The following is a 15,624-nucleotide window of genomic DNA, read 5'->3' on the forward strand; positions in this document are numbered from 1 at the left end:
GGGGGGGAGGGGGGTAAGTTCAAGATCCAGGCTGTTAGCGGAATGATGTTTATGCCTACTTGCTGATTCAACAATCTGGGATAGCGTAAATGTTAGGCATGTGTTAACAAAATTGCTTTCAGTATTATTTTTCGAAATAGAGGGGAAGGTCAGACCAAGTAATACCAGGAAAATTAAAATCACCGAACATAACAATAGGGGCATGCGGATATAGAGATCTTACAGAGTTAAGTGCGTCATGCAACTGGGGCACGAATGAGTTGTCGGAATCAGGAGGGCGATAGCATGCGCCTAGTATGATACGGGGGTGTGCAGCTCTACAGCATACGAACACAATTTCTAAAGAAGTATGGGTGGATATTCAGTGGCAATGCAGAAGCGCCTGTATTACAGAAGCACAGTCACTAAGAGTGACAAAAGCTGCGTGTGGGCTTGGCAGCACTAAAAGACCGCGGTAGCGCGTGAGCTTAGTTAATAAAGAACAACAGTTGGTTACCTGCGCAAACAGCAGCGGTGTACGGTGAGGCGATGTCATCGAGCCCGTGCTGCCAAATCTAATCAAAATCTAAGATTTAAAAATCTGGAAAGAATGCAGAGAAGAGTTGTTAGGTTTATCTTTAATATATATGCAAAGACTGACTTCCCCACTACTTTGATGAAAATTAACAAGATTGAACGACTTGAACTTAGAAGAAAAAAGTTCAGGTTAGAATTATTTCTCTCTTATTAGATAACAATCTCTGTGTGGACCCTTCGTCACACGTAACTACATTATCTGCTAGACAAACACGGTGTTACCACCCTTGTTCTCTAACCTTTAACTGTTAAAGTAGGAACAAGTTTTCGTTTTTTCCATGAACAATAACAGACTGGAAGCGGACAACTAAACCATTTCCCAGTGACATGTAACTAACTAGTGTTATTTTTGCCTTTTTTTGCAGAGTTGCTTGTTTCACTAACTGGTTTCTGATTTAACTAACTTGTACACCCACCCTGCTCGGGATTAGTGTCCGCAGTATTTTGTAAATAATAACATAGAAAGAAAGCGTATTTAGTGCAGGTTTCCTGACGTTCGTTTGCTCCTAATAGGTGACGAGTATTGAGTTAGAAAGAGTGAAATTAGGTAAAAAATAAGACGTCGGTTACCTCTTGACGTTCCGCGACTGCCATTGTCTTCCTATAGGAACATGTGTTTCCGATGACCCCGCCGCGGTGGCTCAGTGGTTACGGCGCTCAGCTGCTGACCCGAAAGACGCAGGTTCGATCCCGGCGGCGGCGCCCGAATTTCGATGAAGGCGAAATGCTAGAGGCCCGTATGCTGTACGATGTCAGTGCACGTTAAAGAACCCCAGGTGGTCGAAATTTCCGGAGTCCTTCGCTACGGCGTCCCTCATAGCCTGATTTGCTTTGGGACGTTAAACCCCAATAAACCAACCAATGTGTTTCCGATGAAAGCGTGCAAGACGCGGATGATAGTTTCAACAGCAGACCGACTGCAATAGTATATGACTGCAGACCAGCTGTCTTAACCAGTATTTTTAAAACACTGCTTGCCTGTCAAGGTGCTTGAAGGGTAGTCAGAAAGGTCTACAAAAGAGAAAACGGCCACAACCGTCTCTTCCCCCCATCCGCTTTGGAACACATAATAACCAGCGTAGCAGGAACAATGCTGTTGACGTTGACGTACTATGAACGTTGACGTACTATGAGCGTTGACGTACTATGAGCGTAGACGTACTATAACGTGAAAGATGGACAACGAAGAAATGAAACCAATATGAAGGCAATAAAGCTATCAACTTATAAACTGTAGTAATTTGCTGGCTGTTCCTGCGGGCTTCATAAATGGACTTTTTTTTTTCTTCTCCGCAGCTGAAGTGATGTATTGTACCTGCAAATCCTGGGGTGAATGCATGTCGAGGCGCCCGTATTTACCCCCATTTGCGCAGAAGAATACTGCAGCGAAGGGCCTTCTATACGTGTGTCACCTACCGTTACCGTTCTCCGTTTCCAGTACCATATAAAAAGTTATTCGAACGCTACTTTGCAAAAACTTGGCAAAATTCTAATGTACTGCTGTGTTGAGTACAAAACAGAGCCTGGACTGGGATGAATTGGAAAACATCCTCTGTAGCTGACAAAATAATATATGGCTACTATACCTTTGTTCCAAGCAGTGCTAAAAAATAAACTCATCGAGATTAACTTGGTACCATGGCCAAGGGCTCTGGACTAGTTTCGGCACTATCTGTGCTCTTTAGCGCTGAACGCCATTACAGCGAATGGGTGCGTTTGCACATCGCTCCATTAGAAATGCGGCGACTCCGTACGGACTAAACCTGTGCCCTGGTTATGCTTCGCCGCTGCGCCAAGACGTCGAGCCCTGTGCTTAGAGATGCAATGACATCTCCGCTTTCAAGCTGTATAAAATGAACAGGCAGACAAACAGCAAGAAATTACGCATGCCGGCCTGGAGTCGAAGGGAAAATAACCGGCTGCTTCGCCCTCTGCGTGGGCGCACGGCGAACGTATACAAAGACGCTCAGCGCGATAACTAATTGTCGTTAAGATGGAGCCCAGTGGGCGAGCCGCCGTGGGGGAGAGGCGCTCCCTAGCCCTCCGCGAGTCCCTAGGCCCGGGTCCGAGCGCGCCGCCTGGCGGTGCTGCGGCCCGTGGCGCTGCGGCGGCGGCCGCGGCGGCGCCAGTGAAGAGGGAGCCGATCCCGACGACGGGCTGCCGCCAGCGAGCAGCGGCCGCGAGGAGCTACGAGCGAAGCGTGCGAGCCCGCTGGGCCGCCAGCGCGAATGTGCGCCTTCTGATGCGCGGCGTGACGAGCACGAGCAGCGATGGCTTCTGCCGAGGCGACGTCGCCCGCGCCCAACATGTCGCCGGGCGAGCTGGAGTGCATGCGGGAGCGGAAGTGGTGGTGCTTCCTGCTCTCCAGCATCTTCACCTTCCTGGCGGGCCTCTTCATTATCCTGATCTGGCGCGCCCTGGCCTTCCTCTGCTGCCGCAAGGAGAAGGCGGGCGCGTACAGCCCCGGGGCGCCCAAGCAGCCGACCGCCAAGAAAGCCCCGGGCGCCGCCGATGCCAAGCGCAAGGCCGGGGAAGGGGCCGCCGAAATCGGGTTCATGACGGAGGCCAAGGACTGGGCAGGGGAACTCATCTCGGGACAGACCACCACGGGCAGGATACTGGTGCGTGCACTTACTTTCTCTTTCCGTACGCCTGTGCGCCCGGGGGGGAGCGGATAGCGCTTCCACGGGCGAGAAGTCGGTCTACCCCTGTTGGTCACGTTTAAACGCAACGGCGAGACCCATGCAAAGCTTCGTGCATGAGAAATCAGAGCTAGTTAAGGTAAACCCGAGAGAAACTGCCGCTTCGTTGACGGCTGAAGCGAAAGCCCGCTGAGAGTAGATGAAACTGAAAGTGCATCGAGGACGAGGCACACGGAAGCAGGTGTCTTGTTCTTCGTGTTCTTTCAATTTCTGCTTGTCCAGTGCCAGTCGTTTTTGCATGACGTCATAGCTGCGTGGTCTACGCAAAGTGTGCGTGACGCAAGTCTCGCGAGCCTGCTCGCAGCGTGCGCGCTGAATGCTCATGCCGTGACGCGTCTGTGTATAGGAGCCATGCAACGAGCGCAGAGCCCTGGCCCGCGTTACCATGTGTCAAACGTTTCTGGCCCGCATATGCAACCGGTGATACAGGTAGCACGAGAACGGGGAAGGGGGACCTGGACATACGTGCAGCCGAGGCCGGCGGAGCTAGCACGCATTTATCGCTCATCGATCATTGTAGCAGCAGGAGAAAGTAAAATGAAGCCCGCCTGCCTTCGGCCGCTGACGGGAGGGAGAGCGCGGTTGCAGCCACATGTTCCAAAAGAAGCGGCTGCCTCCGGAGCCCGTAACATTCGAGGACACGAGAACCGTGGTAAGGAAAGCGAAAGAAAACTATTCTTTCGCCCTGTTTGCGAGAGGGCGGCGAAGAAATGATAAAAAAAAAAGAGCAGAGAGACGACGAGGGAGTGCAGCGCCGTTGCCGGGGCGTCAGAAAACAGCCTGTTGTCGGTCCGGTGTATGAACTACGCTCTTTAGTTCTGGGGACGGCGGCGCACATGCAAAGAATAATAATAACAAGGGGAGCACATTCGTCAGGACGAGAATTGTTTATTTTGCGAAGTATCTCGGACACGTCATGCATGAATAATGATGCCGCCATGGAGCAATAGCCGCCAGCAGCGCTTGTGTCGCTAGAAAGCGGCAAGACTCAGAAGTTCCCACGTTTGGGGCCGTGGCGGCTGTACGCATCGAAGGAGCAGCTGATTAGTAAAGCTTGTTATTGAGCTATTGTTGGTGCTGCGTCACAATATATATAAAGACCAGCCCCTGGTCAAAACCTCGAACAAATGCCTTAAGTTTTTACTGCGACTTCCTGGACTTACTATTTTAATCAGTTGCCTTGAAAAAGTAGATACCCCCCCCCCCCACACACACACATATACATATATATGCATAAAAGCACAACAGTGGACAGGATATAAAGATTGTGTGCTCATCGTCGTGATTATCGTACCTAGTCTTTGCGCTTTTGCGCGAACGTTGAGCGAACAACGGAATCCTCAGCGACCTGCGTGTTACGCAAAAAAAAAAAAAAACGTGCACGTTCAGTCTCAAGATTGGGGCGGTATTATTTTGTGAAATGTTACTTACCGTGGAGGACGCGTCTTCCTGCTCGCCGGTAAGACGCCTGGCCATTTCGCCGGCCGCCATGAGCGGCCGCCATCTCAAACTCTGACAGCGCGGTTTGCGCCAGAAATTCCAGCGTGCTGCGGTGATTTGTGCAAGACTCTGGCAATGCCGAATAACGCGGAGCTGCTAACCTATACCTATGTTTACCCGCTCATTTTCCTCCCAGCTCGAAACTCGGCGTGCACATTACGCCTTTGTCTGCGGCTTCGCTTCGCTATCGAAACTGTCGGTTTGACAGGAGTGAAATGTTTGTTTTGGCAAACGCTATCGAACGTTGTAGACAGATATCGTGGCCTATACACAGCCACTTCGCCACATTGATTGAACAGTGATGCCATTGAGAGGCCACGCTTAGTGCTTTGTTCAACGAGATGAATAGCTGTGCAGCCGTCTTTGCTGGTGTTTCCCAACACGGCATTCACGACGATGCGTGCGTTCGTATACACCCCGTACGACCAACCAGGGGCGCAGAGCGCGCATAAACACAAGCGCTCCGCCGTGTTCCAGACACAGGCGGTGATGCATTGGTTTCCGACGACACTTGCGAAAAGTGCATACGTCACTGTTGAGCACATTTTTGCGTGTGATCTTCTCGCAGACCAGGTGCACACTAAACGCGCGAGATATTTCGCTGTTTCTTTTTCTTGTGCATGTACAGGATTGGCACGATGACCTTTGTTTTTTGTTTTACGCGTGGCGGCGACAGACACCATGGCGGGCAGGGCTTCAGATATAATGTTTACACGTGCCACTTATCTGACGCGTTTCGAAACCTCGCTGCATGGGTGCTTTCGTGGTTCCCTCTCGAATAATTAAAGGCGGCCGCTTGGTAAACCACCCGGCTGGTAAACAGGCCCCCGAAACGAACCCTGGTTTGTAGCTCGACAAAGGAAACCAGCAGTCATTACCGAAGAAGGCGCAAGGGAAACGCATTTTGTGTACATGACGTTAAGGTTTAATAGTGCAGGGAAGCTTGCGGACAATGTATAGTGCAAATTTAAAGTTATAAAACAAACCTGCAACCTTAGTTTGTCCAGTGCGGACCTTTACGAAACAAGTCAAGGTTTCCACCATGTCTGCATCCAGTTGGTTCGATATTTGTACGCACTTATGATTTGATCGGCGCTTTCAGGAGCAACGGATGACATGGAAGATTCACTTGAGGCGTAGGTAGTCAATCTACCCGAGATGGATGCAGCACTTCGCCCGAGCTTACGTTGAAAGGTACCCAGCTAACCAGTACACTGAACGAGAGCAGAAGGAGAGCTTGGAACTGCATTGCTCAGAGCTGTAACGCTTTGTCTTCCGGTCTCGTTAATCTGCACTGCGCCCGTCAGTATGACCACAAACATTTAGTGCGTCTGTTTGCAGTTGCTCGTGGGTTGGAAAATATGTTAGATTACTGAATTTGAAGGCGTCCTGCGTACTGAGATGTCTCTGATTAGTTCGAACAAACATAGCGGCGTGCATGATCCTGTAGCTGATGTGCAATGTTGTGCAGTTGAGAAGGCATTGCGGTTAGAAAGGAACTGATTTCCTTGGCACATGTTCTCGAAACAGCATCTTGTGTTCCAGTAATTGTTTCCTGTGAATTTTTGCGGGCTTTTGTGAGCGTCGTTTTTGTTTTTTCATGGAAGTTTGTACCAGCTTTATTTCGTAACCGCTTCGCTCGCAGTCACTTGACTAGCGTAACTTTGAAAATCTCCTCCCGGTTTGTTGTCGGCGGCGGCTACAGGTTCTTACACTGAGCGCCATTGAAATGAACGTGGCAAAACATCAGTGTATAATGTTAGAGTTTCTTCTTGTGTTTATGCCAGGGGCCCGTTTTCTCTTCGCCGAGATTGCACTTCATTGCTGCCAAATCGCGCGGATTGTAGGTGATGTCTGTAGGCCGAGGCTGTCCATCTTTCTAAATGTTCCTTTGGGACGCTTTGGGACGTTAAACCCCAACAAAACAAACAAACAAACAAACTTTCTAAATGTTCCGTCTGTGTTTTGCATTAGCCGGCTGTATGAGAGGTGCGGAGGGCGACAGTGCAGCTGACCCACCTTCGGAGTGCCGTGACACGTCACGGGCTTGCTGGGAGGATATTTTCTTCGTGAATAAACCTCGCATAGGGATGGCGCTGGCGTCGCCGACACAGTGCCGCTCGTTATTTCGCTTTTATTTTTTATTTTTGCTTTATTTCCCTTTCGCCATTTTTTGTCTCGAAATTTGCAAATGCTGCGATTTTTTTTTTCAGTATATATCATGCTCCTGTTACACGTGCGATACATTACGCAACTTGTTATTCCCGCGGTACATACGCATGCACACTTTGTTTTTTGTTTTTTCTTCTACAGCAAATATTAGGTTCTAGCCGCCGGTCACGGTGTTGCTGCGCTGAGTGGCGTCTCTTTTTGCACGTAATGCCCGTTGAATCTTTATGACAAACGTGTGTGCGAAACCTAGTTAGTGAAGGTGGTTCTTTGTTGTCAAGTCTCCCAGTTTTTCTTTGGATTCGCACAGGAAGAGTAATAAGAATAGATCGCTTCTTTTTGGAAGTTCATAGTCGGAAAAAAGGGGGCTTTTTTTTTAAGTGTTCCGCAGTCTTAGCTTGTTCGATACATATCCTGAGCGTCTAAAATTGAAAATAAGTGCCATTTAATAGATTTCACGGCTGAATTTCCTAATTGCGCGTGCGAAATTAACCGCGCAGCAGGGACGGACGTACGAACAATGCAACTAAGCTGTAATTTTGCCAGGCGTCGACAGCATGTACACACTGTAGTTTATTGCAACCGCTGCGAGGTTTCACTCGCTGTTCACTCGAAGTGACGGCCGTTTGTAGCATAAATGGACACGAGTACTTGCCCGCCGTCCAAGAATCTGGCGACAGACTGCGGCTTGTGCCCATATTCGCTATTTGATCCCCAGAGACGGCAATGGGCTAGCGGCTTCCCAAGTACTGCTCTGAATGCACACAGTCGACGACAGAATATTGAGAACCACATGAGCAGCTGTCTGCTACACTTGCCGTGCGTTTAGCTAGCTGGATGGGGAAGCTGTTGGCTTGCTCAGTGTGTTTGAACTTACTTCCACTTCTCGGTATCTGTTTTTCTGTGGAAATGACAATCGCGCCTCTCTTACTTTTTGCTTTACGACTAGAAGGCGCCAAAAAAAAATATTGTTGGCAGAGGAGGAGAAGACACGAGACACCCACGTAGGCGCAACTAACAACTGATAGTTTATTCTTGTCGCGCAGAATAAATAACTGCGGCGAAGTGATAAACACGAAGAAAAGCAGCGCCGTCATGCACAGCGTGAAAGAAAAATATTCACACACGATACAATATTATTTTTTTCGTGTACGCGCCACACCCAAGGTATGCGAGCTCCATCGCCGATAAACACACTGAGGGATCGCTGACACACGATTCACCGCGCTTCTTGATCTCAAGCGCTTCCAGTATTTCTCTGGTTCACTGATCTTCAGCCCTTCCAGAACACGGGTCTTGTCGAAGTCTGGTGCACATTCACGAGCCTTACTTATGTGGCTCGAAGGCTGATTTTCAGTCTTGTACCGATTCTCATACAACCTGCCGTTTAAACATCTGCCCGTTTGTCCAACGTATGCAGCACCACATGACAGAGGAGCGGAATATGTTACTTCCTTTACGCAGCTGATATGCTTCCGGTCGTGTTTTTTTTTTCACAAACCTGCTTGTTTTTTCGATGTTGTGCGTTCACCTTTGCGCACATCATTCCCGGGTGTTTCGGAGCAGAAAATAAAACCCTGACGCCCGCTCGTTCGCCCACTTTTTTTTTTTCAGACTGTGAAATATGGCATGGATATATGGAATGACGGCAAACCTTGGTCTAGAACTGCCTGCTTGACCCTGGTCTACGTTATTGGGTTTCTTGAGCTTTCTGAGCATTCTTTTTTCTGGTACAGATGTGGTTACATGGTGAGGATAACGCGCCTCATTGAGACGACTGACCTGATGACGAAAAGTGCTTTGCAGTCAATGCACGCATGACTTGCTATGTGCTTTTGCTGGACGTGGTTGAACGAAGCCTTTTTTATCACTTTTGATTGGGCTAAATTGAGGGAAGGGTTGGATTTGCTAGCGCTTGGCTTGAACCCTCAGCAAACCTGACACGATGAGATTAAACAATTATCTGCGGGAGGTTAGTGAGTCATGATTAATGAAGACAAGGCTGTTTTAAGCATTGACAACACTAATGATGACCGGTTTATAAATTCTGGTTTTCACGATCACTAAAAAGTCATCGACAAATCTGAAGGCCCGCGTTACATTTGTCTCTGCTAAGTACCGTTTCAGAAGGTTGTTTTTTGAGGCTAAAAAGATGTCGCTTAAAACGGGGGCTATACATGCTCCTACTTTCTGTAGGAAGGTACCACCGTTCCACTCTATGTGCGTAGGTTTCAGATACATTGAAAACAACTGCAAAAATGAATCAACAGCTCGGCTGGAAGGCAACTGCTCACACTCTGTCAATACATTCAGTCACTCATCCATCAGTTCATGCTCTGGTATAGAATAATACAAATCTTTAATATCTACCGAAAAGGCGGATAGTGTTTCGCTCTCATTCTGTGCCAGATATCTTATATTTTTGGCGCCTTTTAGCAATAATGTCGAACCAACTCGCCCACCAATACACCCTTATTTTTTTCCTTAAAAACACCAATGCAACCAGTTGCGCTCAACTGGTTAGTTCAGTCTCCTCACATGCACAGAATGTGCCCTTGAACGCGTACGCTCTTCACTAGACGTTGTATCCAGGCGCGATTGGCACAGGCTGGCGAGGGCCTTCTGGTGGAGCATGTGTGTTACGCCCGAAGAAACATAGCTGAATGATTAAGAACAGCCCTGTTCACTCTCCAAGAGCGTTGGAGAATCACCGGTTCCACGAGATCTTCACAACATTACCCGATGCGTCATATCCGGTAGAGCGCTCAGTGGGCCCTTTGCATTGAACAAAAAGTGCGATGGTCAGAAATGAGGGGGGAGGAGGGTATGACACCTGTCATTATAAACCTCTCGCACTGCTACAATTTTGTGCTTGGATTTCCGGCAGTCACGCAGCGGAAACTGCTGGCCGCTGTGCTTTTGCTGTGAAACACTAGGGCAAGCGTCTGGGCTTTGAGGGAATAAAGCAAAGCGTAGACAAAGTTAGTACTAAATAAAAATGCCAATATTTTCAGTTGAATGAAATCACGCTCCTCTCACAAGAAGTACTGATAGAGGTGAAAGAAGCGTTTTAAGTCACTCAACCCCACTGTGGCGTCTCTCTAACCTGTATGTGTTGTAGCCGGTTCTTTGATGTGCTAGCATTAACATAGTTGGCAGCGCCGACGACGACTTCGCAGTTGATGCTTTCGCGTGAGAAGGTGTTTGTAATAATGCACAGCTAATCTACGAGCCTAAGAGACCCGCCGCGGTGGCTCAGTCGTTACGGCGCTCGACTGCTGACCCATAAGACGCGGGTTCGATCCCGGCTGCGACGGCTGAATTTCGATGGAGGCGAAATTCTGGAGGCCTGTGTACTGTGCGATATCAGTGCACGTTAAAGAACCCCAGGTGGTCGAAATTTCCGGAGCCCTTCACTACGGCGTCCCTCATAGCCTGAGTCGCTTTGGCACGTTAAACCCCAATAAAAAAAAAGATGAAAGAACAAATAATCCCTTACGAAATAATTTCTTGCAACGTTTGGGCCACAAGTAAAAGTCGCCGTAAAAATTAGTCAGGACTTTGCACCGGTGTTCTGGTCATGTTCAGCCCCGCTTCTCGGAAAAGTACGTAGTATTGTTTACAGTAGCGGAGAATAGCTACTCACCCTCCTCCGCAGTCTTGTTCACAACGTGCTGGAAGAGGAATGGCGAAACGCTCACTGCCGGAACAGGTAGCAACGCTAATGGAGTTCACATAGTATACCTCCCTCTCTCAATCGGGAAGCAATATATGTTTGATATTCTTTACGTTATTACCCGTTGACACGAGCACAACAGCACGCGTGACAGTGGCCGATTGATTTTTAACCCTGCTTATGGTTTACTACCTCTTCGCATTGTATAGGGTTCAGCTGAAAACAGCGCAAAAAGAAACAAGATTAATGACCACGCAACAACCTTGTTTTCTTGCGGTGATTCTTAGCTGAACTTGTGACGAACTAACTAGCCCATCCCAGTACTCTGGTAGCGTCGGATTGGCGAGCAGCCTGGGAGATCCCACGACAGCTCAGGCACGGCGTTACTGGTCTGCTTGTGCGGCTTCGACACGCATCCTCACGATCACTCACGTACCCTCCCCATCAAGAGGCACCCACCCAATTCAGAGGTGCTACTACTCCCACACTCTCCCCAACTTTGCATTAAACGGTTTAATGTGCTGTGGCGCGGTGGTTCCATTAGAGGCGAAGGACCGTACCTGATTATCTTCAGAGTGCTCTCTGCGTTTGCATCATTTTGCCGTCTGCCACGACGGTTGTTTAAAACGGGGATTATTTCTGCAAGCTGCTTTCTCGCGCGTGAAAGTGTTCGAGGCAGAACGAAAGGGTTTATGAGGCATAGCGGTGCCTTTCTTCAGCAGTTGTGGTGAAAGGCGTTAAGAACAGGAGCCGTGGTCAAGCACAGATAAGAATATACATTGGCCGCGTTATGTACAAAGCTTTCAAATCTTAGGCACTTAATTTTTGCTCATTTTTTATTTTAAGACTGCAGTGAAGAGATAAAGTTTTTCTTCGTTAGCACAACTTTAGCCTTTTTCTCTTGCTTGCAGTATAGAATCGGCGTGTAGCGGTTGTTGCTGAATGCACCAGAATATATTTTGTGAAATACGTCTGGGTCTTTTTTCCTTCTTTCCTTGTTTCCTTTGGCCCCTTTGGCTGAGTTCATTAACTCTCGCCGCAGCGTCAATGGACACCGAGTGAATAAAATGTGAGTAGGTTATAGACTGCGCGGCGCAGAAATCTTTTGGGATGTCGCACATTTCAGACCAAAAGGGTGCACGCGCCTGTTACTCGTCAGTGGAACTGTCCATTTTGCCAAAGGGAGAAAACGATCGCTAGTGGAGAGTTTCGTCTTCAGAAGGGCTTCACTGACAGGACAGCTTGGCACGGCCACTATCAGCTTAGACCATCTTCTCGAAGTTTTGAGCGTCAAACTGTGGTGTTGGTGTGAGCATATAATTTGCTTGTTAGGTGTCTTTCGTCAGGCAAGGTCGAACTATGACGACGAACACATTTTGGCGCGCAACATTTTCAATGGCTACGATACCAAAACGCAACTGAGGAAATCTTGCATTTGTGGGTTACACCTGTAGCGTCGTGTTGCCTTGTTTGTGAAATTAGATGTGGCGAGGTGTGCTCACTTTGCACAAAATGAACTGCTATGTTTCAGCGCCACGAATTTCATGTGTTGCGGACAGAAATAATAAAATAAGATGTAGAATAGACGTGTTCTTCCTGTTTCACGTGTCAAACTGAAGCTTTTAGACGTTAAAGTTCCCAATATTTTGCGATATGGCTCAACTCTGTCCGAGGCATGTTTGTATATCTTGCACGATATGTTATGCACTGGTGAGTCAGCGCTGTGTAGAAGGACCACTGATCGCAGATAATGTCAGGTAAACTTTTGAACCAAATCAGAACGTTCAACCGACTAATCAAATTAATCATTTCCTATATAGCCAGCGCCTTTCAGACTGTAGCATAATTTTTAACTTTACACAATAAACAACTTAAATCCCGGAGCATTATAATAGCCTTAGTAGTGAAAAACATCGTCCTTGAGTGGCGCAACTGCATCTTATTGCTTATTTTGTCGTATATTTAAAGAAAGAGCAGTGCGAACTTTGAAGCGCGACTATTTGGAAACGGGTGATGCTTGATGGGCTAGTTGGTGGTTTATGATGTTAAGAACAGCGCGCAACAAGATAGGACAAAGAAGGAAAACACGACGACACGGGCGCTGACTATCAACTGTTCATTGTTTGCCGGTGCCACGTATAAATGCAGGAACAGCCACCATAAAATCGAAAGGGAGCACAGGTCAACTGATACACACTGATACAACTCAGCTCATCGCTGGTTGCCATCGATCTAGAAATGCGAGCCTTTTTCCTGATTGTGCCAGTGATTCCACGCTCCCTGTAAACAACACCCTGAAAAACTGGTGTTGTCCACCGTATACCGTTGTCTTGTGGCCATGAGTATATTGGGCAGACAGGCAGATGCGTAAACAGCAGGTTAAAGGAATATAACTACAATGGTAATGAGAGCAAACGAGACCTAATGAGACCTAAAACTGGACTGCCGTCAATGCGAGACCCAATCTGGGCAGCGACGCCGTCGAAAGCCCTGTGTGTCCTTGTTTGAACGTAGTCAAATTATCAACCACCACAAAGACAAGCAGTTTGGGGAGATTATTGAGGCTATGGATATTGCACGTGTAGGCAACAGGTGTGTGAGCGTGGCATCACTGGCACTATCAGGAAAAGAGCTGGTGTTTTTGGATCAATGGCAGCGAGCAAAGAGCTGAGTTGTATCAGTATGTATCATTTGACCTGATTGCTCCTTTTGTATTCTATGTTAGCGGTTCCTGTACTTATACGTGGCAACGGCTAGCAATAAACAGTAGATAGTCAGCGCTCGTGTCGTCGTGTGTTTCTTATTTGTCCCGTCTTGATTGGTTGGTTTATTGGGGTTTAACGTACCAGAGCGACTCAGGCTATGAGAGTCGCCGTAGTGAAGGGCTCCGGAAATTTCGACCACCTGGGCTTCTTTAACGTGCACTGACATCGCACAGTACACGGGCCTCTAGAATTTCGTCTCCATCGAAACTCGACCGCCGCGGCCGGGATCGAACCCGCGTATTTTGGGTCAGCAGTCGAGCGCCGTAACCACTGAGCTACCGCGACGGCTCCTTTGTCCCGTATTGCTACGCGCTGTTCTTACCCTCAGAGAAAGGACGTTTCGTGTCGAATCCTATGCAGCAGACGTGACAAGGCTGTCGAAGAAACCGGCAGTAAAAGGACAGGTACGAGTTATCGGTTAGCACTATGGATCTTTTCAGTGAAATACAAAACATGGCCAAAATCATATTAAATGGGCAAGATGCACAAGCTATGCATTTCCGTTGTTGTTTCTCAACTGCTCATTCGGGCACAAGTGCACGAGAATTGAAGGCAAAACCGGAAGCATTAACATGGCTCCTGCTGAAAGGCTTTTTTTTGGGTGATTAAAAGATGAAGAAATGAGTCACTACTACTTGATGCATTTGTTAAACAGTTGGTGGGTCAATCGACCACTTCGATCACGCTGATCGAACTAAGCGGTCACATTGCCAAGGCTTCGAAACCGTTTCTTTTCCTTTCCCTTTTTTTTCCCCGATGCGTGGGCATTTTCACTTGGGCAATACTCTTCTCTCGAGGGAATGATGTCGTTCAATCTGCCTGGCGTTTTCGGCGTGTGGCGTCGCGGGCGTTCTTGATTAAGAGCCTTAGTTCCATCCGTCGTTCCTTGGGGCGCGTCTGCCATAGCCCTGCAGGGGGCGCGGAGAGCCATGGTGAGAGCGCGGGAGTGCTTTTGCGTGCCCTTAGCATCAGCCGGGTAATTTGCCTGGCGTCTGCATTTCTCGGCTCCTCGTCCTAATTGGTTCCCCGTGAATGCGCGCAACACCTTCTGCGTCTTCACCGAGATAAGGGCGCGTGGCCTCGATCTTGATGCAGAGTAATTGCGTTCACTTCTTGGGCTCTAATCCCCAGGAGCAATCAAGCCGGGCACGCTATAGGGGCCAGTACGGTCGTGATCGGCCGAACCCGTTGAGCACGCACCGGCGTCACCACACGGAAGCTTATACGGTTGGCCTTTACCTGCGCCCCAACGCTCCGCCGCTGAGCTCGAGCCCTTTCGTGGCCCCTTGTGCCGATGCGGGTCGATCCTTAGAGTGCTGCGCCCACGAATGGAAGGACGCGGATTGGAGTTGAGCCGTATTGGAGAAGGAAGCGAAAAAGGGACTCGCACGGTATTCTATGTGGGCAGATTTCACGAGCTTCATCGTGTGCTGCTGGCGACGGCATGGCACGCCGTCGCCGTTGGCACCATTGGAAACGGCTGTTTAAGGCGACGTGCTGGAAGGCAGCCAGCATATGTACCCTATCAGAGTAAAGCTTACCGACTAACTACAGCGCTAATGCATGAACACAAAAATATTACCTGCTGGAGAAGAAACACAGGCAATGATATTCGCGTCATTGAAGCGATAATCAAGGGTTCTCGTATCCTGTCGCCCTTAACTGAAACCTTCCCGCTTTGCTGTTCCCGTTTCATTTGGCGCTGACGAACACATGCTCGCGTCCGGACAGCGTTGCGCGCAAGCCGCCTCCTTCCGTGCTGCGGGGCCAGCGCCCGCGCGCGGCGGTCAGGCGAAGGGCGCCGAGGATGCGGCTTCCGTCGTCGGCGGTGCCACGAGGCGCGCCGCCTTGTTGCTGTTGTGGACTGCCCCGACTTGGATGCTGTCCAGCTCCCGAGGCTGCCTCCGCAGTCAAAGTGCAGCTTTGTGGCGACACGCTCGGCCCGGCCGCCGCGGCAGCGCACCGAAATTAGTGTGGCCCCGGGCTCGGCACCCGAGCGCGCGCGCTCCCGGAAAATTGGAGTGGCGCGCTCGCCTCCCCCTTCGCAATTAAGCGCTGGCGCCGCCGATCACGCGCAGCTTTCCCGCGTAATTTGCGCGTCAGACGCCGTGCGGGACGCAGTGGGTATCGGCCAAGGCGCGGCCGGGACAGTAAACTGCGGAGGCTGCACGGAGGCGCGCAGGCCTCGACTCCCTCAGCGCGCCACCGCAAGCCACTTCGAGAGCCTTCGCAGAGC

At 49.3% G+C, this 15,624-nt stretch overlaps 1 protein-coding gene across 3 annotated transcripts in view; it reads left to right on the forward strand.

The window, feature by feature from the left end:
- Positions 1 to 2,718: 2,718 nt before the first annotated feature.
- slo (calcium-activated potassium channel slo) overlaps positions 2,719 to 15,624 on the forward strand; it is a 159,252-nt gene continuing 146,346 nt past the window's right edge. For all 3 annotated transcript variants that reach the window (XM_089581987.1, XM_089581985.1, XM_089581986.1), the window contains exon 1: positions 2,719 to 3,197. In XM_089581987.1, coding sequence (XP_089438113.1) covers positions 2,847 to 3,197 — 351 coding nt within the window. In that variant the 5' untranslated portion in view covers positions 2,719 to 2,846. The remainder of the gene's footprint in view (positions 3,198 to 15,624) is intronic.

Source organism: Amblyomma mixtum, chromosome 3 (genome assembly GCF_055824585.1).
Source record: "Amblyomma mixtum isolate Tamu chromosome 3, ASM5582458v1, whole genome shotgun sequence".
Classification (NCBI taxonomy): domain Eukaryota; kingdom Metazoa; phylum Arthropoda; class Arachnida; order Ixodida; family Ixodidae; genus Amblyomma; species Amblyomma mixtum.